We start from the raw sequence: 23,591 nt of genomic DNA, 5'->3' as shown, positions 1-23,591 counted from the left end.
TGATATTTTCATAATTCCTCATCTGCCTCCTTGTTATCTTTTTTTATTGTTTAAAAAAACATTTTCAAATGAACAGACAGATAAACACTATAATATTCATAGTGGCAAACACAGTTTGGCTTTTAGTGATGCCTTGTGTCACCTCATCTTTAAAGTCCAACACTATTCTGCCTAGCTGTTATGGTAGGTTCATTTTCCTTCACCAGTCTGCATCGCCACTGAGGAGGAATAATGATCTGCTGTTAAAAGATCAGTTCTTCAATCAGGTTCTCTCAGTGCAACACTATATGAAAAGTTCGCAAAAGTACCATGTGAATGTTTGGTCGATGTTTTTAAGGTTTTCCTATTTTAAGAAAAAACTAATAAAAATCTTTATTTCCAAAATAAAAGCTTTGCTACCAGTGAGGGGCTGTTCTTGCTTATCCCACTTCTGACATAAGCTTCAGTTGCCCTGTTGTCAGTGCCTGTCTTATCTCTGTGAGCTTGTTTAGCTATAACTGAGTTAAATTATAAACTCCTGGGTTTTTCTTCTGGATAATTTTTTATCAGTTTAGGGAGCTGGCTGGATGAACTTTGCAGCTGGTGTGCAGAAGAGGTAGGACTGCAGTGGGAGAGAATGAACTGCTGCTTCCAGTAGCAGTGAGCTGTTAAATAGGCTCATCTGTAAAACCTTTACTTCAGAGTTTAATTTGCTGATAGGAATAAAAGGGAGTGAACTGCATAAATAACAAGTTCTACTCTTCGATATAAATCAATATAAATGTTGTCATGAATTGAGTAATAGGAAAGAGTTCGTTTTTGAAAATTGATGCCAAAGCCAAAAGAGTGTCTGAGATTTTCAAATTCTTTCAACTTTAGCTGGAACTGGAAACAGATTTTTTTCAGTAACATTGGTGATAGGTCATGCTGATGAGTCCTAGACTTTCCAACACTGAAAAGAAAAATCAATACACTGAAGCAGATGCTTGAGCTTAATATAAAAGCTGCATTTTTCTTGTAGTTTTGTATTCAATTGGCAGTTTGAAGAGAACTGAAGCCCTTCAGACTTGCCTAGGTGTGTCTAAATCTGGCTTTTTAAATTTACCACTGTAACGCAGAAGTGGATGCTGAAATCCAAGAAGTTACACAGTAGTCTCACAGGTAAGCTATTCAGGGAAGCATGTAGTTTTACTTCATATGTCTAAAGTTAAACAACATTTTGCTCAATTTGTGAGGGGTGCTACAACATTGGAAGATGTGAGAAATGAGGTCTTTGTTGCCTGTTCAGACAATGAAGATAAGTGAGGGAAGGAAGAAGAAGTTACAGAATTAAACCATCCTAGAATTGTGATATATGGGAGTTGTGCATGTCTGAAAATATTAGTTGTGATTGAATAGGCGTTTGAAATGTTAGAGTACCTGGTGAAGGTTAGGCATCTGTAGCTGACTTCAGCTTGATAAATAGTTTATGGTAGCTAATCCATTCTGCAATATGTGAAGTGTGTGTATTAGTTACCTGGTTATCTGTATAATCTTATAAATCATATTTATAGGCATTTTGGTTTAGCAGGGAATTTGTATCCCTTCTAGTTTCAGTTCAGTAATTACAGTAGCTTAATTTTAATGAGCGTAGGCAGTATCTTTTATTCTTTATTTCCATGATGTCAGTTGTTGAGATGGACATGCAATATAGTAAAGAGACTATTAATATTCTCTCACTCTTGTAGCCAAAACCTCTGGAGATTGTTCAGAAAAACAATGGGAAAGGTTATATAACATGGTTTTAAAGGGTTAAGAAAAAAAAAGGCCGTTGCCAGGTTAGTATGGGATGAAATCCTAGTCCATGTTAATTTAAGTTAATTTACTTTGTCAGTTGCTTTCAGCTATGAATTGTTGGAAGCAGGCTACTCAAGTTTAGAGAAGTAGGCTACCCTAGTTCCCATGCAGTGTATTTCTTGCAGCATAGGGAAGTGCTTGGACATAAAATGAACAGATAAAGAACTGATTACTCTGTAGTGTCAGTGAAATGAAACCTCTTGCACCAGTCAGTTGATTACATAGGGTTTTTTGCAGGGTTTCAGGATTGTTATTGTTAGATCTCTGAAACAAGATGAGTTATTTTAAAATAAGCTATTTCTCTCTATTCAATAGAAATAAATACTTCTACTTGGGTCATTTGCTAAGATTTTATAAATGAGAATTGATGAATTACTGTAACTTATGTTCTGTTATCCTCATACTTTTGACATATTATTAATCATAAAGTTTAATTTATTGAATTTACCAAGTCTCCTATTTGTCATTAAATTTAAAAGTTAAAGAGAAAAAATGGTTTAATGCTGGAACATTTATCACAAAAAAATGCTGTGTGGCTGATGTTAAGGAGTAGGAGAGCATCTTCATGCTGTTATCTTTTGCAATTACAGTTGTGCTGTAATATGCCTTGTGAGAGAGTTTGTTATGAACTTATGCTGTTAAAGGAGTGCTGCTCTGCATTTCAGATCAAAAATATTTTTGTTCATTTGTTTATGACTCTAGCCTTAATGTCTAATGGTTGTGTTCATTTTAGACGTTTATCTTGAGTCCACATTTAGCCACAAGCATTATGCAGCTCTGTTAATGCAGAAATAGAGATGGATAGCAGTGAAAAGTTGGACTGATCAGCTTTGATGAGAAAGATTAGTATGAAAAGTGCTTACGTTTGTTTACATTTCTGGAGTGATTTTAAATTACCTTGTGTGTGTGTGTTCCCTGTGAAGTTAACAGGGTCCATCACTGCTTGTCTGCTGTATGCAGTACAATTTAGATTTCCTGTGCACCAGTGAGGTTCATGGGAATAGCCACACAGACCTGCTTTTCACAGAGACAGTTGCCTCTTCAGCACGAGTCATGTTAGTGCAGAGTAAAGAGGTGAAACCTCTTGTGTGTTCTGTATGATTGCATCTTCTGTGTCTTTGCTAGTGCACTCACCTCTTACCGTGAGGTCTGATTCAGCAAATGCTGTTAATAGAAGTCCTTTTTAAACTTCTTTGGAATTTATGGATTTCTAAGTGTAAATTTGAGCGTGTCCTTAATTGGTTACGGATAGGGAATATTTATTGAATTTGGGCCAGAAAGGTCCTTTTTTTTTTTTTTTTTTTTTTTTAAAAAAAAAAAAAAAATGAATACAACACTTTATTTTTACAGGTTTTCATACCTCTTTTACTTCACATCTTCTGCTGAGTAGCGACTTTCATCTCCTGTTGCCTCTTCTGGGTTTCTGCTTTCTTCTTTTTCAGCATTTTCAAGCTCAAATTCCTCATCTCAAGTTTCTCAATTAGATTTCTGTATTGTGATTTATCTGATGAGCAGAGTTGTAGAAGGCAGTTAGAAATAGCAAAACCAAAATGATGACGTCTTCCTCCTGATATGTTATGATGGACATTCTTCTGTCACTGCTGTTTTTAGTTAAATATTTGATAAAATTACATGTAACAAGTCATTTAAAGGCACGATTGTTTTGTGGACCAACACTGCTGAGAAACAGCATTTTTTTTGTGCTTCCTAATGGGTATGGTTGGCTTAAAATCCCTTTTGTCTATTTGGACTGGAACACAGGAGCTGGCAAGCTGCTGGGTGCTGGATGCTCTGCTGTCTCTGTCTCCCTGTGGCCCCACTGGTGCTGCTGGTGGCCCCATTTCATTTAGGTTCTCACCTTTTAATAGTAGTTCCAGAGTAATTGCTTGGTCTCAGGTGCAAAACCATCTTTCTTCGGGGTTTGTGTCCAGCAAAGCGCATATACCCCCTCACATTAGAACCATACTGAAGGCAGACTAAAGGCATGTCTAGAGTGCTCTTACACTTCGTGAAAACTTTTCTCTTATATGGAGCAAAACCTCCTGTAATTACTTGACAGTTCTGAAATGTAGGTTTCTTAAAGAATTAGAACCTGACTTCAGTTCTCTCAGTATGGCAGTTAGGGGTGAGTGCATTTGTGTATGTATGCACTCATCAAAATGTAGCTGTGCTGTACTCGTGTATGTATACATACTTGTGTGTATCTTTTCTCTTAAAGATATGGACATTGGTGGTTGGTTACCTGCTGATGGTTTCATTCAAGTGGAATATAAGCACTGAACGTTACTTAAAAGCTATCTCTGTCCCTGTCTGGATTATGCTGCTCTTTCACTTAGGTGAGTAACAAAAAGTTATTATTCTGATGTGTCCAGTGGGATTCTGTTGTCTTGCAAACAAAGCTACTCCCTTGCTCTTCTACTGAATCTTTGTAATGGAGTCTAGCTGAGGTGCAGGCTGTTTTCTCAGTAATTCTGGCTGCAGCAGGAAGTGCTGGAATAGGGAATGGGAAGGCATCAGGATGCTGAGCAACATGCGTCTTCCACTCCTCTTGCCCAGTTTGTTCTTCCCATGGATTTCCCTTATTTGGCTCACAGACCTGGTACTTATTCTCTGACAGTCAGGAAGGGCTGCGTTCACATGTGGGTGGATTTAGACTTTCACTTGTGATGGTGTTTAATATTATTTTTCTTGAAAGCCTACTGTTAAACAAAGCTGAAGCTGTAAAATGCATTTAATAGTAGTAATAGAAGTAAAAACCCCTTTTTTATCAGTAGTCAATAAGCATGTTGATCTATCAACAATAACAAATAAATTCGCCAGTAATCTGTGTAATCTGTTAATACTAATGTAAGATTATAGTAACGTATTAGTATTAGATTTATTTTACATACTTAGATTATCAGATTATATTTTCAGTTTATAGTGAAAGTATCATGGAAATAATAGAAGATGGTAATGATGGAATGTTTCACAGCATACTTCATTATTTACTTTGCTTTAGCAGCAGGTTTCAAGGGTTGTTCTGACCATGTGGAGACACTTTCCTGAGGTTTTAAGATATAATGGCTTTGCATTTGCTTACATTTTAACAGTCTTGTATTTGATGGAAGTACTGGCTGAAAAAACAGACTCCAAGAAGGCACTGCTTGATGCCAACTCTGTGGAGATCTAACATAAATATAGATTTTTGGGGGGGAACTTCATTTGCCTCTGACATCTAAAATGCTTTTATTTTGTGTGTATTTGAATGTAATTTTGCATGTTTTTAAAATTGTTCTTTATATAAGCATAGTCTAAAGTCACTCAAGTTAGGAACAGTTTTAACTTCCTTTATTATTTGAGAAATTAGTTCACCTGTGTTTTCTGTTCTTCCTTTCTGTGAATGTGGAAAACTTATTTACTTTATGACACTTCTTAGTTTCTGTCCAGATTGTTCTTGGTTGATGTGGTGCCTTTCTTGGTTTTGCTAAATGTACAATTTATTGGTGGTGTAATTTTTCTTGTCAAAAAAAAACCCTGTATCTTTCAGCTTCTGTGGCAGGTTCCTGGAGAATTCCTGTGTTTCTGGTTATAGTTGTTCTGATGACCGTAGGCATGTTGCATGAACAGCAGAATGGAAAGGAGTCTTCTGGTAAGAAATGAGTCACTATTTCTTTTACTGTTGGAGGCAAAAGTTCTGTAAAGTTAAGTGAAAGAATCTGGACCATATTACTGTAAATTCAATATCATGTGGATTACAATAATTTACTATTAGATTTTTAGTATGTTTCAGAGTGGTTTACTCATGCTGAAGTGAATCTTTGATTCTTTACAGAAAATAATTGCAATGGACTGATTTTTTTTTTTCCCATAGCAAGGCAGTGACTCTCATCTGATTGCTTAAATTTACAGAATCTTATATGTAATCCTATGTGTCTTGCTAATTTTGGAAGAAATGAGCAATATGAGTTTAATAGCTGTTTATAATACTGAGTGTGAGAGAAACTGAGACAACTCCACCCAGCAAGTTTCTTATATCCAGTCATTTGGTTTTGGAATATCACTTTCTTAAAACTGGTTTGTGTTTAGGCTTTGAGAAAAATAGGTTGTGCCTGTTGTGAGTCAATTTTACATAAAAGCAAATGTCAGGTGTTCCTTTCTAGTACTAGCTGTATGATTATTTTGGGAAACTTTTTTTACTATCTTCTTGTTCTAGTATTCTTGAAAGTCATCATAATCTTGGTTAGTAAAATTGGTTATCTGGTATAAAGATTTTTAGATTAATCAGTCTGCCAGCAACTGCAAATGACTTGGTTGGTAGCAGTTCATTAACAAGGACAGTGCTAAGCAAATAACTAGTTTTGTGTTTTGTCTCCAGGTGTATTGTAATACTAAAATTAATAGCATTCATTCCTGTTTGATCATGTTGACTACATATAATACATATTAAAAAAAATAACAATGTCTGCAAGTATAATTTCTGTTGTTTGACAGCTTTGGTGGATATCAAGCAACAAAGAAAACATTTTAAATACTCTTCATATATATTTTACAGGGGCAGAGCTTCCTGGTCAGATGATTTCCATTGCTGCTTCAACAATTGCCATGGCAATTTCGATGACAGAAGATGAGTCCAATAATGAATGTTCCTCACAACCCTCAGGTGACTGAATACTCTGTAAGAAACATTTGAATTTGCTCTAAAGGCATGAAATTGGAGGGAATTAAGAACAAATTTCAAAATAGTCCCTATCCTCTTCATTTTGTCCAAAATAGCACATTTATTCTTACCTTGTGAAACAGGTTTGTTTTTAAAAATGTTAAGACAGTGATAATGTAAAAGCTGTCTTGCAAATGATAGTTTACATGACTGTCTGTACATTAAGAAGGCGTAACTAGAAGGGTTGGGGTTTTGTTTGAATGAGGGCGTGGGGTTTTTTTTCCTATTTTTTGTTATTAGTTTTTTACTTTCCCTAGCTGCCTTTTGATTTGTTGGCAGTTACAAGATATAACTGGATTTAAGGACCAGGTACAGACTGGAATAATTTTCGTGTACATCACCGTGACAGACCTCTGTCCTCTGTTTAACTATAGCATGATCAAAGTTTTTTTCTATAGTGAGTTTACTTGCCATTGTAGCTTGACTCATGATACTTTCACTTGAAATAACACAACTAGAAATCTGTAAGAAATGGCTTGGAAGAGTTGCAAAGAAGGTGTTAAATGTCCATCACTGGTTTTCAACTTTACCATCATTTTTCTGGGTAAGCCTTTGATAGAATATGATACTGGAAAAAACTCCACTATTATGAACATCTCAGGAATTTGAAAGATTTCACCTGTTTTCCTGCAAGTAGACAAAACAAGTCATTCAAACTTGACAGAATGTGAACTTGCAAAACTTCAGTTTGAAATTGACTGTGTTTAAGTCATCTGCTTCAAGACAGTATGTTCTTAATATTGTCTGTAATGTGTAAATCGTGCTCCAGAGGAGGAAACATAGTGATTATACAGGAGAGAATGCTTTTTTTTTTCTCTTCAAGACAGGATTTTTTTCTGTTTTTCTAGTTGTAACTTCTCTTGGACAAAAGACAACTGTAGTGGTTTTACAAAGGTGTCTTTTAGTGAATGTTTTATGACTTATTTTCTTGAGACAGTTAACCATATGTTTTCTGTCTTGCACATTCTGTTGTTTTCCTTCACAGCAGGACAAGAACAAATATGGTGTTTCATGTTTACTCCTAATAATAGTCAAATAATTTTTCAACAGTCTGTTGGGAATTAGCATTCTATTTTGTGGTATGTGTTAAGCATCTTTTTGGTCATATTTGGTTTGGATCTTTTGTGTGAATGGTGATGAAACATTATTCTTGTACAGCAAAATATTTTTATCTATAGGTTTAAGAAACTACAACTCTTAGTTTTCCTTTGCAGTGATTTTTAGATGTTATGTTACCTTGCTTTGGAACTTGTAAAGTAACATATAACTATTTTATGAGAAGTGTAAGATTTTGAAAGTGTTAATACCTTCAGCCTGATGAACAGCAGAGTTCAGGAGGAGATCTTCCTTATATTTATTCTATGTTAATGGTTGTCAAGGTTGATTGTCAGTAGCAGTAACAATGCTTATACTGTATTAGATCAATTATAGAACAACCAATGCTCCATGGTTTTACTGCTCTCCTTATGCTTAAATTTGTTCATTAAAAAAACAGAAGGGGAAATGTCTTGATTTTACAGGTTTTTCTGAACACTCATGTTTTTCCTTCCTTTGTTGTTGAATACTGGTATTTAGTGTTGGAGGTGAGGAGTTTAATGATACCAGTGCAGGTGATCTAACTTGTCCTTCCTGATTTCCCAAGAATTTTCAGAGTATACAGCAAATGAGAAGTCTTATGAAGACTTCTAAGTTATGTTATAACTTACGAAGCAAATACCACTGCAGCATTTTGTTAGCTGCCTTGTAAGCAAGATTCTGTTGTCTTGTTGGCCTTGAATATGATAGATACTGAAATCCTTACATGTCATCATGGCTCTTAGCCTCCCTTTCATCGTGTGCTTCTTGGTTTTCTTAAAAATAAAAATTTTCTCTTGAAATTACAGAAAGATGTGGTTATTGATGAAAAGGTACATTCATCCTGGTGTTCCAAAAGAATTTTTCATTAAGAAGTGATTTTCTTAATATCATCTATCTAGTTTCATCTAACTCTGAAGGTTTCATTCTGATACCCTGCTCCATAGAGATATGGACATTTGCCTTCCTGTTTATGCTTCTGTTCATTTTCCTTTTATTTAAGGAAGGGGAGGACAATAATTCAAAATGTTATGCTAGCAAGAAGTTGACTTGACAGAGGACAATTGTGTAAAGAAAAGAACGTGTCTTAAGACAGCCTCAAAAATGTACTTTCTTTGTTGTTTTTATTCAAATAAGGACGATACATTCTGATTTTGCTGAATTCTTAGCTGGGTATTATGTTAGCCATTTGGGAAAGACTGTCATACTTTAATTAGTTGGAAGATAGGTGTTTTTCAGGTTTCATCTCTAAAAATATCAAGAAGCACATGAAATGAGGTTTTACAGACCCTGAAGTTAGTCTAAATTAATATTCCAGTAGTTCTTTTCTTCCTATTTCTGTTGACAAGGCAGTCATGCCTTGGTCTACAGAGCATATCTTGCCAACAAATGTGACTTGTTTCATTTGCAGTTTGGTGGATTTTTTGCAACTTTGTGAACTGGCTTATGATACCATCATCCAAATGTCATTTCTGATGTGAAGGAATCTGTGTTTGTCACAGGGAGAATACTGGGTCATTGGCAGTGCCCATTTAGTTTTGCTTGAAGTGCTGCAGAACTACATTCTGAAAAATCTTTCTTGTCTTTGGATTCTCTAGGAGTTTTTAGCCTCTTTTTTTTTTTTTGTCTATTTTTATCTTTTTCTCTCTCTTTTTTTTTTTTCTTTCCCCCTGTTCATTCTTTTCCAGCTGTGTTTTGCACATCTGCAACAGTCTGCTTAAGTTAGTAGGGAAACTGTAGGAGAATGAGGCTGTTTGGTACTGCTCTTAACATTACTGTTGCTGTTATTTAATTAAGGTTTTCTTCATTGCAAAAATATGTTGATCAAATTTTTCATTACCAAAAGAAGGAGTATTCTCTTTTTCTTTTTTTTTTTTTTTTTTTTTTTCCCATAAAAGACTCTACTAAGGGTTTTGGGGGCAAAAAGTTTTGGATAGCTTTAATCTTGAGGCATAGACTTCAGCATATTAAATTTCCTTGTGTTATCTGTTCTGGCTTTTAGCACTTCCTTCCCTTTGGTAAATATTTGAGTTTCTATTGTCATGTTTACTATGTTAATTTTGGAGAAAAAAGAAGAAAAGTGTTGAGTAAGTTGAATTGACATGACAGTTCTCAATTACAGATAAACTTCTTTCAAATTTGTGTTCTTTTAGTGCATTTTAAGCTGAATCCATTTGTTTCTATTGGTACTCTTCTACTTCATTAAAAATCGATTGAGAAGTACAGGAGAATGATAGACCCTCTATTTCTTATGACAAAACCACTTTTTTTTTTTTTTATTATTAAGGAAAATTTCTATTTACAGGAAAATTTCTGTTTATGAAAAATTTACTCCTGTAGTTTGTATGATAGGGCTGGCCTTCATCTCTTTGATATGTGAAGAAGTGCTCTGCCTGAAGCTTCCGATGTGTTTAGTTGCTTGTGGATTTCCTTCTTTCAGGTTGCATGCTTTAATTCCTCTGGGAATATTCTGAAGTTCCACCAAATATGTTACCAGCAACCAGCTGATGTTTCTGTCATCATCCCAGTGTCTATCAGTTGGGTGAATCGGTGGATCTGCATTATTGTATTCGTGCGGTGGGGAAGTATTTATAAACTCTAAAAGTAGTTCCCCTTACTTGTAGAACACCAGTGTAGATTTCTGCAACAGAGGAGTGTTAATCCAGTGTGTGAGGATGCAGAATTTGTCACATACCACTACTGTACACGTATGACAAATCTGTCTTTTTTTTTTTGTGCATTCTAGCTGTCATGCTTTAGGCTAGGAATGGCTTTAGTGACAAACTGCAACTAAAACCGCATGTGTGGAACATGAGGTGTTCGACTGATACGCATGTAATAACAGTTTTTACAGAGTTTTACTTAGTGTGAAGGAAGTGGTTGGTGTTGATGTGACACAGGTCCAGCAAGAGTTGTGTTCATTGCTAACCTGCTTCAGTGTGTACCAACATAACAAACTGCCTTTTATTCTACAGCATAGAATAAGTTTTCAGGTTTTCTTGTGTGTGTGTTCTTCCACTACAGCTACAAATTTTTCTCAGGTAATGGTGTGTAGGAAGTGTGTGCATTTTGCCACCGGTATGGGGCCTCAATAAAAGTTAGTACTGGTGTTTTCAGGGAGAGAGTCTACATACAGTGACTAAAGCTGGATTTGATGTCACCCATAGTAGGCAGATTTGCCAACTAAACAGTTAAATAAATAAATGTGTTCTCTATACAAGAATTTTAATTTGGACATACTATTTTTGCCTGAAATGACTATTTACTGTTTATTTATAAATGCCTTTAATACATCAGTTCACATTTTTTAATTGAACTTCATGTTTACTAACTTACGAATGGGAGAATGACACCATTTGTTACCCACTAATTTATGCTTGCTGTCATTAAATATGTTACACAAGCAGGTAATTTAGGATCACAGTGTGAGTGCTATGATTGTAATGTTCAGGAAGACAAAAAGTGTGGTAAAAATTTTGTGAGATACAAGCTTTTTTCTTCAGTGTATGCTGTATTTTTTTGTTTGATTTAAATGAGCTTTGAGCAAATCTAAGATTTCTTTTTGAATGCTTGAAGTAAAGAGAAATCAAAAGATTTCTTCCAATACTTTAGATTTCTTTTAGAAGTGAATTACACTTTGTGTTTTTCAGGATTTTATGGTTATTTGACAAAATGTTTGGCTTGTAATTTACCTGCAGTAAGAGGAGGCCTCTTAGAGACTGTAGCATCTTTTCTTCCCTCCTTCTTGCAGCACTGCTTGGCATGGTGTTGCATGATGTGGGAGAGCTTACACAGCCCTGTTCTAGCTTTTCAAAATTCAGATCAGTGCCAAGGCTGTCTGTCTTTTAGAGAAATAACAAGAAAAAACCCAACAAAACAAAGCAAAAAAACCCCCAACCAAAACAAAGGTTAATTTTGGACTGGGGAGCATATTCTGTTCTGTGGTGAATGTTCATGTGATAATTTCCACTTCTTTGTTTGCATTTGTTTGTTAGGAGCAACAGAAGGTGATCAGCCTCCACATGCTTCATCATCTTTCTCCTCCTCTTCATCCTCTTCTGGGAGCAGACAAAGACCTGAGATTGGATCTTTTCTTAGAAAAAAGAAAACTAGTGATATTTACTTTGTTACACTTGTGTGGGCCATTGTCATTGTCCAGATCTGGCTAAATTTCTGGATTGTGCAGCTATTGCCCGTGCCTTTTGCAGGTAATAATCCAGTTATTACAAATGTGTGTTAATTATGACTTTGGATAGCCTTAAGCTTTGTGCTAAATAAAATTGAAGGAAGAGGCTTGTAGATTTGTATGAGCTTTAATTTAAGACTTTTTCAAGACTTTTTGTTAAGACAAGATGAATTGTAGCTTCAGATAGGAAGACTGATGTGTACTGTCTGTTACCATGTAGTGGACAACTCTGTAAAATTGCTTTGTCTGTTGAGTATTGTAATTACCTGGAATAATTTAGTGCCATACATTACATTGTAACAATACTTCTGGTTGTGAGTACTTTGTTTTTCTTCATCCTGATGTCATGACTTTCAAGTTTTTGCACCTATAGATAAAGAATATTTTTAGCTGTTACTCAGTACTGAAGTACAGATCATGCTAGCTTTTAATTTCCATTAAAAATGTGTTGCTAGGACAAATCACAAACTAAATTTTATTCTAATTCTAGCTCTGAGGTTAATTAGCTTTATTGCTTCACATCTATGTGTATCTGTTCTCTTGTATATTGAGGAAGAATGGAGTAGTTGCGATAGCTATCTAAAGAGGTTATTTTATAAAACTGAATGCCACTTTTTCTGATACTGTTTTGAGGAGTGAATAGGGCAGATGGGAACTCTCAAAATACGCATGAGGTACTATGAAGGCATTTCCTCCCATCTACCTACTGTAAACAAAGTGAATTTCCTAATTTACTTGTCTTTAATCTTCAGTTAAAATGCTGATTTTCAGCATTTTTAAAATGTATTTAACACTTAAATGTAGCTATTTCTACCAAGTGTGGTGGGTTGGTCCCAGCTAGTGGCCCGGTACCCCCAAAGCCAATCACTGTTTTCTTGTCTTCCAGTGTGGGCTCATCCATGAGCTGCAGTCCCTTCAGAGAGGTACCAGCTCTGGCATCTCCTTGTCCTTAGGCCACAGTCCCATCTAGAGGTGTACCTGCTCCAGCATGGGTCCTCCATAGGCCATGGTCCATCTGAGTGGTGTGCCTGCTCCGCTGGGGAGCAATTCTACTCCCCTGACCTTTTTATTCCCTCCGTTCTTTCTCACTCTCTATTTGCTCATTCTCTGTGTTCCCTCCTCTTCTACCTCTCTAGTGTTTCCTGCCCTTTCTTAAATATATTTTCACGGAGGCAGCACACCTGTGCCTGATGCGCTCTAGCTTTGGCCTGTGGTGGGTCCATTGTGGAGCCATGTGGAATCAAATGTGTCTGGCACGGTGCAGCCCCTGGTCTCTCCCCATGGAGGTCACGCCAGCAGCCACCCTGCTACGAAATTTATACCCAATACACAAAGTCATTATAAGCCATCTAATTGTGCATCTGGAAATCATGACTGTGGGGCCATGCTTACAGGTTTGAGGGACTGTGAACTCCGGGAGGCATGGTGAAAGGAACAGCTGCACATTTGGCTGTTGCACTGTAGCAGCAGCTGAAGGGTAGTGTGATGGTCAGGCATATAAATAGCTGAATGCAGGGTAAGAGGAGAGAGGGGTTTGACCTTTGTTTCATTCCAGTGTAGTTGCTACAGAAGAAACGGTCCAGTTTTGGTGTCTGGGCGTCATGGTAAATGGCGATGGCAGGTTGGATGTAGCTATAAATAAAACATAAAAATGATGATCTTATTGCAAAATAAATTTTAGACTTACTAGAAGCAAAGTTTATGTGGCTTAATTTATTGAAGAGAAAAGTCAAGGAGTGACTTAACCACTGTTTAGAAATACCTGCTTGGGTGGGAGGAAAAATGGACACAATAGTTTTGCAGTTAGGTTAACAATAATGAATGGTCTTGAGCTTGAGCCAGACAAATCTAGATTAAAATGTACATCTATAACTGAAATGGATGAATACTGCTGTTGCCAGTCATGAGGTCTAAAATAGCTGCCTGAACAATAAACTCATGCCAAAACAGAAATTAATGTTGAGAAGATTTGTGACTTGTTGGTCTGGCAGTGACACCAGGCCATTAAGTGCTTTTTCTTGGCATATAACTGAATATTACTAGATCGCCACAAAAATATGAAAAGGCAGTATAATGAATAACAGGGACAAGTTTAGAACAGTGGGTCACATTAAGTGTCAGAAGTTGAATGGTGATAACCTGGGTTGTTAAAAGAGAGGTGGTATTAAAAATATTTAGTAGTGGAAGATGGGAAGCCTTGTAAAGCAAATTTCCTTGCAACTGTTCAAGTTTAAAGACACTAATAACTTTAAGCACTTCTGAGACCTTAAGGAGAATGCTTCTACTATGTAAAAAATTAAAACAAAATAACCCCCTGAAAACTTAAATAGAAATGGGTTAATTTCACCAGAGTTCCTTATATTGATAGAGACAGCACTTACATGAAGTAATATTTAGATGATTAGAAATATCTTGGTACCACTAACATTTTTCCTTGAATACATTTGTACTTTGGGGGAATGAGATGCTCTTTTTAAATTGCTTAATGTAGAGGGTGGAGAAATTATACCACAGTTACACCATAAAATGAAAAGGTGAAAAAATGGTGTTTAAATTAAAAAGCTAAGCAATGAACCAGGTTGTGAACACTTTTAACATTTTGTTCAGTGATGTGAGCCTGGGAATCCTAGTACTGTTTCTTCTTAAGATTTTTCATTTAATTCCTTGCTTGTTCTGTTGCAATTTTTTTTTTTAATTCTGTTTTTGTCTGCAGGTCATTTTCTGCTTCTGGAGATGTTTGGAATTTCTTACTATGCAGCCTTTCTCTCATTTTGCTCGCAACTTTCTAATAGCAGTCCTCCTTTAGATTTTTCTTTCTTGCCTCTTTTTAACGTAATGTAATTGCACCCGTGTTATAGACTGTAGCACCTCCTGACGTCACCTTTGCAATGAGGGTACACTCAGTTATTTTAGAAGATACTACTTAAACATTCATTTCTAAATAGTAGCAGGTTAGAATGACATTTCAGGTATGTTCACCTTGTAAAAAGCAAGTTTGCCCTGTTTTGCAGAGCGACAGTTTGTGTTCTTGCCATGAATTGCATTTCATCATACAAAACTTCAACCTGTGAGTTAGGTGCTGGCACTTGCGCTGTATTTTCTCCTTTTTTGTATGTTTGCCACTTTATCTTTAGTAGAAAGATTATTAGATCATTCTTCAAGAGAATATATCCCATATTTGCCACATGGTGGTGCCAGAAGGTAAGTAAATCCAATGTCAGCAAATTGTTGCATGAGCTCTCCATGAACAAGAATATAAATGATTACACAAGTGGCTTACAGATGATAGGACCTTGTGGAACTTTGATAAATGCCTCGTGGATATTAAAAGTTAACCTTTTCAGCTACATATGTCATTTTACATGTCTCCAAATAGACAGTGAAGTGAATTTTTGAGGATGAGGGAATTATTGTGGTGTCGATATATGGCAGTAAATAATGAATCTAGTTTGGAGCACAGTCATTCATAATGTAAAAAAGCTTTATTAAAAGTACACTTGAACATAATGATGGGGGGTTCAGTATCAAATGTTGCTATAAATATGACATAATAGGAGGAATACTGTTAGTTAGCATTTTCACAGAAAGTTATTTTACCGTGTAAGTAGAATTTTTAACACCAGCTAATTTTTGATCTACATGTGATGTTCACTGTTACTAACTTCTGATTTTAAAAAAGTTAGGGATAAATTAGAATTATGTGATTCTGTTGCTAATAGTTTCACTTTGTTTTCCTTTAGAACCATAGTTTTCAGTATTTGGGGATGCAGCTTAATTTTTTTTAGAAGTTTGTATATCAGTAGTTCTTGGCAGGACTGGGTTGTGAGACTTTCCAGTCTCTGATTGCTACATTTCATAATTATGATCCTTTAAGTCGATGTATCTTGTAGTGATGCTTTTGTGACTGATACGTTTACATCGATACTCCAGTAAAATTAGTTGTAATACAAATCTTTGTTTATAATGAGAACTAACTTCTCAGTTCTGATGTTAATCTTCTAAAGCTACTAGCAGATTTACATGCTGCTTTTCAGTGATGAGAACATAAATAATTTGAGTGGTGTAACATTTTGTGGCATAAAAAAAGAATATCATAATTATTTCATGAGTATTAAAAACCTACTAGCTTCCAAGGAAAGTTTCATATGTATCATGCTTTTTTGCTTTTACATTCCTGATTGTGATGATTCACAGGTTTTGCATGTATACTCAGTAAGTGAGGGAGAGCAGTGCCATTGCAGAATTGGTACCATAAGCCTTATGCAAAAGTGTCTGAACTTTATTTCATGGCAAGTAAATGAACATGAGCTTTTATTTCTGTAACTGTAATGACTAGACATTTCTAATGTTGTTGAGAAGCTCTTTATTTTCCAGTGGATATATATTAGGAGTGTTGGAGAAAAGCTGTTTGTGGTAGCAAAATGCTTCTTTTTTGGGGAAAAAAACTTGTAAATATTTCTTATGTCTGATTTTGAGGAGCAGTATGGATTTTTCGGAAGCTTTGTGTGACCATCTTCAAGCCAAGATAAAAAGCTGATCTCGTAATAGTAGTTTTGATATTTAAAAGCAAAATTAATCAGTAATTGTATTTCAGTTGAAGGTTTAAACGAACACTTCTTTACTGTGAAATTATACATGATCTCCTGTCAGTTCTTAAAGGAAAAATAGCATTTTAACAGCTTAGCCTAAAACTTAAGAATTGAGGCTGAAAACTTATGTATATCATACTGTCAAGTTCTGAATATGGTATTTTATGTGTAGTCATCTGGCACGGTATATGTGTGAAGATGTGATAAATCCCCTGTACTGGATTCATGAAATGGCACCTGCTTATCCCAGGCATTGCTTAAGTCTTTTAGCTGCATAATTGGGTAGTGCACAGGCACCTTTCTTCTGCAGCCATCTTAAATTTCGTGTAGATAAGCATGGTTGTAAAGCAAGTGAGATTAGTACCACTTGAAAATTCTGAAAGTGATTTCTAATGGGAAATAAAACTCAAGAATCTTTTTCTTTCTTTTTCATAGGTCTTTCAGAATGGAATAGATGAGTAGTCTTGTGATGCTCCTCTGAAATCTTTAATATTTAATTTCCTTCTTATGTTTACAGTTTGGGCACTTAAAAAGCTCGTGGTGCATTTTGGAGTTTTGAACTTCATGGCAAACCATTGCAAAAGTTGGTGGCAACTTGCTGAAAATTTTGTGAAGGAACGTCAGGAAGCTCTTGCTCCAAGGCCCATCAGAGGTCTCGGAAGAGTCATGCTAAAGCTTGACAGTAAGGTATTTCTACTTATTCCCTTAAGCAACCCGACAGTTTGTTTTATTCTCTGTTCACTGTATGCTGAGACGCTTTAATTCTAAAATAAATGTCTGTCACTAATGGACATGTCTCTCATGTAAAAATATATCTGTTTTATGGTGTATTTTAAACCATGTCTCTTCTGTCACTGTTCACACTTAAGCACACATTTAAACTTTGTTAAATTATTACATGCAAAGCTTGACAGAAGTAATTTTTTAAATGTTTAGTTAGCTTTAGAAAATTCCTTATCTAAGCAAGGCAAACATCAAGGTTCAGTTATCTTACCTGATTACAAATATTTTGAAGTTCAATTTAATGATTTAATCTGAATGATGAGACATTCCTACTTCTGTTGTGAAAACTTGGTTTTAAAAGCAGGCCATTTTACTCTGTAAGCAGGGCCTGAGCTGGTTTGAACACATTTGTTTGCGCTGTGTGGAAGTATAGTTGTTGAATAGAGTGGCATGGTGGTACAAAAGGGACGCTTCCCTCTGTAACAGAAGAAATACGTGGAATAAGGTATTCAGGAAGTACGTCAGCCATATAAGACTTCTGTGCTCCCATCCCTTCTCCTCCACTCAAAATGCGCCCACATTTGCATTGCAAATTGCAGAGTTGGAAATCTCAATAAAATTTATGAATATTCCTCCATTCGGAATTGTAAGTTTTGACTTAACCTGATAGAATATTTTGTTTGTAATATCTGTGCCAGTCTGTAAGAATGTGCTTTCTGTAACTGTGTTGTTGAAGTATTCTCTGCTTTAGAAAAAGCCATTACCTCAGAGTTTCTGTAACTGAAGAGCTGAACCCTGTAAGTACATTTGTCAGAGCATCTGTACCTTGTCAGATCCATCTGCAGTTTATAGCTCTGAATTCCTACAGGAAAAGGAAGAGCTTAAGCCCAGATCTAATGGGTAAATGGATGTCAAAAGGTCAACAAAAGCATTAGGATGGCTGTAGGAAATAAGTAATGTTTTCACAGAGTTGACTGAAGAATATTGTGAAAAAAGAAGTCGTCTTTCAGAATACAACTATGAACAAGATAAAGGGGTTTTCCAAAGGTAGTGGAAAGTATGAACATGTTAGGATAAAAGCTTGTATTATCCAAAGCTTTTCATTAAAAGCTTTTGTTTCGAAAGTAAGACTCTCTAAACAGAATATCGTATGTACTGTATCTCATGAGTTGTCAAGTTCAGTCTCCTTGTATTGCATAGCTATATGGTATAGTATCCTTCCTAATTCTACTAAGTCTTTTCTTAAAGAAGGTAGGGCTTTTGTTGTAATGTGCAGCAGAACTTCCCACTCTTAAGCTTAAATTTATTTAAGATCAATTTATATTGATGTTCTTGTCTAAGTAAAAGAATGATGTTGGCACAACTCATTTCTCTATCCACCTCACCCCTCTCCCACCCTCCCATTTTTTTAGCTGACAGGCATATTCCTTCTGAATCTGTGCTGTGTGTATTAAAGCAATTCAAGCTCTTCTAGCTGTTATAAGAAGGTCACTTGATACTCTGCATGGTTCTGTTGTTCTTATTTGTACCTATTCTAATTACAGTTTACCTGGCTTTATCATGGGCAGCTGGAATTATATGTGGTCTTCCAATGCTTATCACACTACTGCTTTCATATCTTTTAAGTTCTACCGGATATGCTTATTCTGTGCATTGTAGGATCATAGATGTGTCTTAATTCTGAGAATTTGGGAAGCAATGCCATAGGACACTGACAATTGCGACTTTTGTGGGGATGAGGAAAGGAGAGGAATGAAAACCATATCCTTGCAAGTTTTTTTAGAAAGGATGAATGAACTGTATTTAAGTTGAATTACCAAACATTTTTGGCTTCAGTGTTGAAGAGGAAATAAATATATGCAAACACTAAACAGAAATTCATGGTGTAAATTGTTACAGCTTACCTTTTATGTGTGTGTGTGTGTGTGTGTGTGTGAGAGAGAGCAAGATTGAAGAATCATTTCCTTTGCGATGAAACTCTAATTTCTTAATATTTTATTTCTGCTTTCTTTTCCTGGGAGCTGAAGCTGCTTAGTGAATTTTGTTGTGGTTGGTTGGTTGGTTTTTATATACTCAGTTAATTGAAGGCTGGATCTCAGCATCAGGAGGTAGCAGGGATCTTAGCCGAGTACAACAAGCTACTGACATGGTCTGTTTCACAGAGATACCTAGTGGTGGTACTAGGTCTTTCTAAAGTGGTATGCCCGATTAGGAAATAGTTCCAGTTTTTGGTAGAAGGTAGTGAGGACGAGGAACATGTCTTAAACTAGCATGTTTTTTTCTCCCAAACAAAGTTTAGGAGGCTAGTGTAGATGGTCTGGAAAATAACCTACTGAGAGAAGTTATGGGAGGGTACTGCTAATCCATGCAAATCTTTGAGCTTTACTGATTATGTCTGTTTCTTAAAGAAAAGCAGTAAGAAATGAACTGCTGCTCTTCTTTCCCACTGCTTTCCAACCTCTGGTTATCTTGGAAATGCAGACAAATTGCAACTTAAGGGAAGTTCTGATCAAGAGGAAAGAAAGTAGAGCATTGCTTTTAATTTTCTTTATAAACAGTAGGTCAAGCTGTGCCTGTATGTACAGGCCTGCTTTAAATATGGACTATGGAAATAGGATGTCCTGTCTTATATTCTTTAGTCCCTGGTTTTGCATTTGCCCCATGGAGTCAACAGGCACAGCAATTCGGATATGAGAGTCTTCCTGAAGGAAAGAGTAGGGTGGTTTCTGCTGTCATCTATCAAGTCATCTTAAAACTTAATAGATACAGCATCATGCATGTTATTATCAACAGTCAAAACCTAATAATTTGCTTCACACTTTTTTTTTTTTTTAAACAGAAGACTTACTTTTTAATATGGTGACTGTAGTTTTATTTTGATTAGAGCTTGCAAGGGAGTTCAGCATAGGCAGTCGCTCAACTGCATGCTCTAGGCTTCCAGTAATCATAATGGGCTAGTATTTTGCATGCATGCTTTCTGGTAGACTTGAGTGAGTCATGCAATTAGATGCTTTTTCTAGGTATAGTGTACTGGAATTTTACATATGGAGGACTGTAATAGATTGTTTGGACTTTGCGTCCAAAGGTTTGGTTCTTCTGGTACTATTTAGCATGTAGTTAAAGTAAGCATGGAATCTCTACCAGTGCATATATTATTCTAGGAGATACTTTCATAGACATGTAAAATCTTACATAAATAGTTTTCCAATAAAATGCTGGAAAAGTGGTTGGAGCCTTACTAGTTTTGGATAACTTGAAGATTAAAATTAAGTTGTAATCTATTTTTTAAAGGTAAATTGGCTACATTTGTAAAACTACTTAATCAGTATTGGTGAGATAGCCACCAAGGTAAGGAGGGTAAAGCCTCCCAGATATTGTCTTAACAATCATTTTTTAATTAATGTTTATTTTTGACGTTATTTCCTAGTTCTTGTATTTATCATCCAGTTCCAGGAGGCTGAAATTGCAGAATACCAAAGACTTCCTTTCACATTCTTCTGAAATCTCAGGCTAACAATAGCGCTCTAACTTTTGTTGTATTGGAGTTGCAAATTCGAGAAATGCAGCCACGAGATTTACATATTTTCCAAAATGAACCTAATGTATAGTGGATTTTAATATGCAGAAGTAAAGTGAAAGGCAGAAGTATTTTGTTGAATCAGTAAGCAACTATACCTTTTTTCAATGATAAATTATTTCATAGGTGAAGAGGTAAAATGGAAAATTCTACAGTGTCAATTCAAAGCTTTTGAAGTTTTGTCATTGCTTTTCATTACTCCGATTCTTTCCATGAGTAGTAAAAGCAGGTGCTTTGTCACGTATTGTCATGTTTCCTGATGTTCGTGTTTCTTTGTAAGTATGCTTCTTTCTTCTGATGTAACTTAAGTAACATTCTGAGATTTTAAAATTTGAAATGTTCTTACATTTTGTTTTCATTGGGAGCTAATATAATTTTTGGCAACTGGTGAAAACCCTAGATTTATTGAGCATTCGATGATCTGGTTTTCAGGAAGAAACAAACTTCTCTTGATCTTAACCTATAACACAGGTGAATAATACCAGAGCTTTTCACTGTTGTGATTGTGCTGCTAACTGATTACTAATGGCTAAGCATTAAGAGTATAGTCCTACATAAACTAGTTCCTAAAATGGGTGTACTTGACCAGTATGGACGAGAATTAGTAAGGAAAAGTAACTGTAGTACAAAAGGAGAAATTGACTGTTGAGAAGTGCTAAGTGTTCTGCACAACCAGTAAAATTATATGAAATCCATGAATATATGATCTACAATTTGCTGTTCTGTGTATATCAGATTTAATTATGTATTTGATGTTGTGCCACTGAATGTGAATGTTGTAATATGAGTGTGATACTAAAAAAAACCATATAAAATTTAATAATAGTTGACATAATAGGAGTGTTTTCAAATACATAGGAAACTACCTGAATGAGAGTATTACTGCGTAAGAGTATTAATGCACTAAACAGGTATCTCATGTTAAGTTTTGGTGTTTGAGTAAAGTGCCCTTCTCAGAGTACTTTTACAGGTCCTGCTCTGAAATATTAGCTATCAGTATAATTAAACTGGAATTGCCCAGATTATGCTGGTAGCTCTGTTAATATCATTAAAGTTGCTCTTACTTGTTATATCCCTCTTTGTTTCAAAAAGTGCATGTTAATAGTAAAATCTAGATTCTTGCATTAGAAGTTATGATCTTTTCTTCCTGTCGCAGTTTACCTTTGTGTCTGGAACAATTTCATTTTCATTCTGTGGATGACTTTGCCTGCCTCTCGTTGCTTTTTTTCCCCCCTTTATTACTGCATTTTTCAATAATTTTCCACTGTGTTCTTGTCTTTTTTTTCCCTTTTCTTCCATCTCCCCCTGCCACTGACAAGCTGTGGCACTGGCTTAATAAGAAGGTAAATAAACAGAAAAATTGTGATTCCAACTAATGGATTCTGTGGTTCTGGGGAGGTGTTTTTTTGTTGTTTTTTTGTTGTTTTTTCAGCATGAACACTATTTAACATGCCTTGCTTCTTAGTTTTCTCTCCCAAGTGTCTCTCTTCCAGCTCTTGATATAAGCTACTGAAGGTCATATAATTCTACCTGATCTCTTGTCTTCTACTAAAATGAATGCACATAGTTAAATGTTTTGTACAACAGAATACTGCATTTGCTTCCAAGTGGTAGTTTGATTTAGTGGCACTTCCGTTTCAGAACAGTTGGTCTCCACCTGTTCCCCACCTGTAAACATAACAAAACCAGTTCACTCCGAGACTAGAGAGCTATTCTCTGCTCAGGGAAAGCATGTTAACTGAATTAACACGGGAGCGTTGAGGATGAAGCACAGTTGTAAAGCTAAGAATGTACGTGCTTGCAAATAGTTTGTTGACTGACGTAAGTCAGTGCTTTTAATCTTTTACTTTTAAAGGGTCAAACTAGCCTGTATACTCAATGGTATTCAGCATGGCAGGAGTGACATGAGAATACTCACCGTCACAGAACTGATTTAATGACAGTCTTAAGGGAAGTGAGGGCTAGTTTAAAAAAAAAAATTAAAAAAAAATATTAAAGCAGTTGGTATAGCTGATATATTTTTTCTTTTGTGGGCTGTGTGATGTGTTTATATGAAAAATTTACCTCAGTTCTCATGGTTCATCTTAGTCAACTAGGGTTAACTGTTATTCTTTGAGGAACTGTCATCCCAAGATAAGTTAAAACTGATTCATTCCAAGTTTGGCCTTGTGTGTCTGAAATCTGTACAACTCCTCAGTGCATTGATACCTCTCTGGGATTTGGGCAGTGTCAGTACTTCAGACAAGCACAGAGCTGGAGCGGGATACTTGTAGCATGTGTACATCTGCAGGACCTCGGGGTTTTAAAGGTGAAAATCTAGTATGTGATAAAACTTATGAAAACCAAGTAATTAAGTGAAAGAGAAAAAATCAAATACCATGTCTGGAAATGGGTTACGCTTCCAGAAACAACTTTTATCTTCGCTTACCATTTCAGTATCATTAGAAGAGTCAGAAAGGTTACTATGATTTTATAAACAAGAGCCCATCCTTTCCATTCAGTAGCTATTACAGTGGAAACCATAGATCTGCCTTGCATGTTGTGAAAAAAATCCTGAAATACTGTCGTCGTGAATTCTGTTGAAATTCTGAGTACAGTAGAACAGAGTACAGTATGGAGGCCATGGGGGCACTGGCACAACTCTCTAAAAGAAATGGGGCTGCACAGCTGGTATCTGGTCTGGGTGGCAGAGCAGCTGTAATGAATTTACAAAATTTGATCTTCAATATTTAATCACTGTACTCAGGGTTATACAAAATCACAGAATCATCTGTGTTGGAAAACACCTTGAAGATCATCCAGTCCAACCATTAACCTAACAGTAAGAGTTCCCAACAACGGGGGGCTTTCTGTGTTTCTGAACAGGAGAGTAGAGTTGCTTGCTTTGTGTTGATTATAGTTGTCCACTAAGGGGGGAATTTTTTAATG

At 35.9% G+C, this 23,591-nt stretch overlaps 1 protein-coding gene across 1 annotated transcript in view; it reads left to right on the top strand.

Annotated features, from left to right (window-relative positions):
• TMEM245 (transmembrane protein 245) overlaps positions 1-23,591 on the top strand; it is a 114,882-nt gene that overhangs the window by 16,972 nt on the left and 74,319 nt on the right. Inside the window, exons 3-8 of the mRNA XM_026843085.1 lie at positions 4,034-4,151; positions 5,345-5,446; positions 6,350-6,457; positions 11,584-11,796; positions 16,881-17,050; positions 21,983-22,006. Of these exons, the coding sequence (XP_026698886.1) occupies positions 4,034-4,151; positions 5,345-5,446; positions 6,350-6,457; positions 11,584-11,796; positions 16,881-17,050; positions 21,983-22,006 (735 nt within the window). The remainder of the gene's footprint in view (positions 1-4,033; positions 4,152-5,344; positions 5,447-6,349; positions 6,458-11,583; positions 11,797-16,880; positions 17,051-21,982; positions 22,007-23,591) is intronic.

This window comes from Athene cunicularia (assembly GCF_003259725.1).
Source record: "Athene cunicularia isolate RWA chromosome 2 unlocalized genomic scaffold, athCun1 chr2_part1, whole genome shotgun sequence".
NCBI classification, from domain to species: domain Eukaryota; kingdom Metazoa; phylum Chordata; class Aves; order Strigiformes; family Strigidae; genus Athene; species Athene cunicularia.
This window is presented reverse-complemented; position numbering and strand designations above follow the sequence as displayed.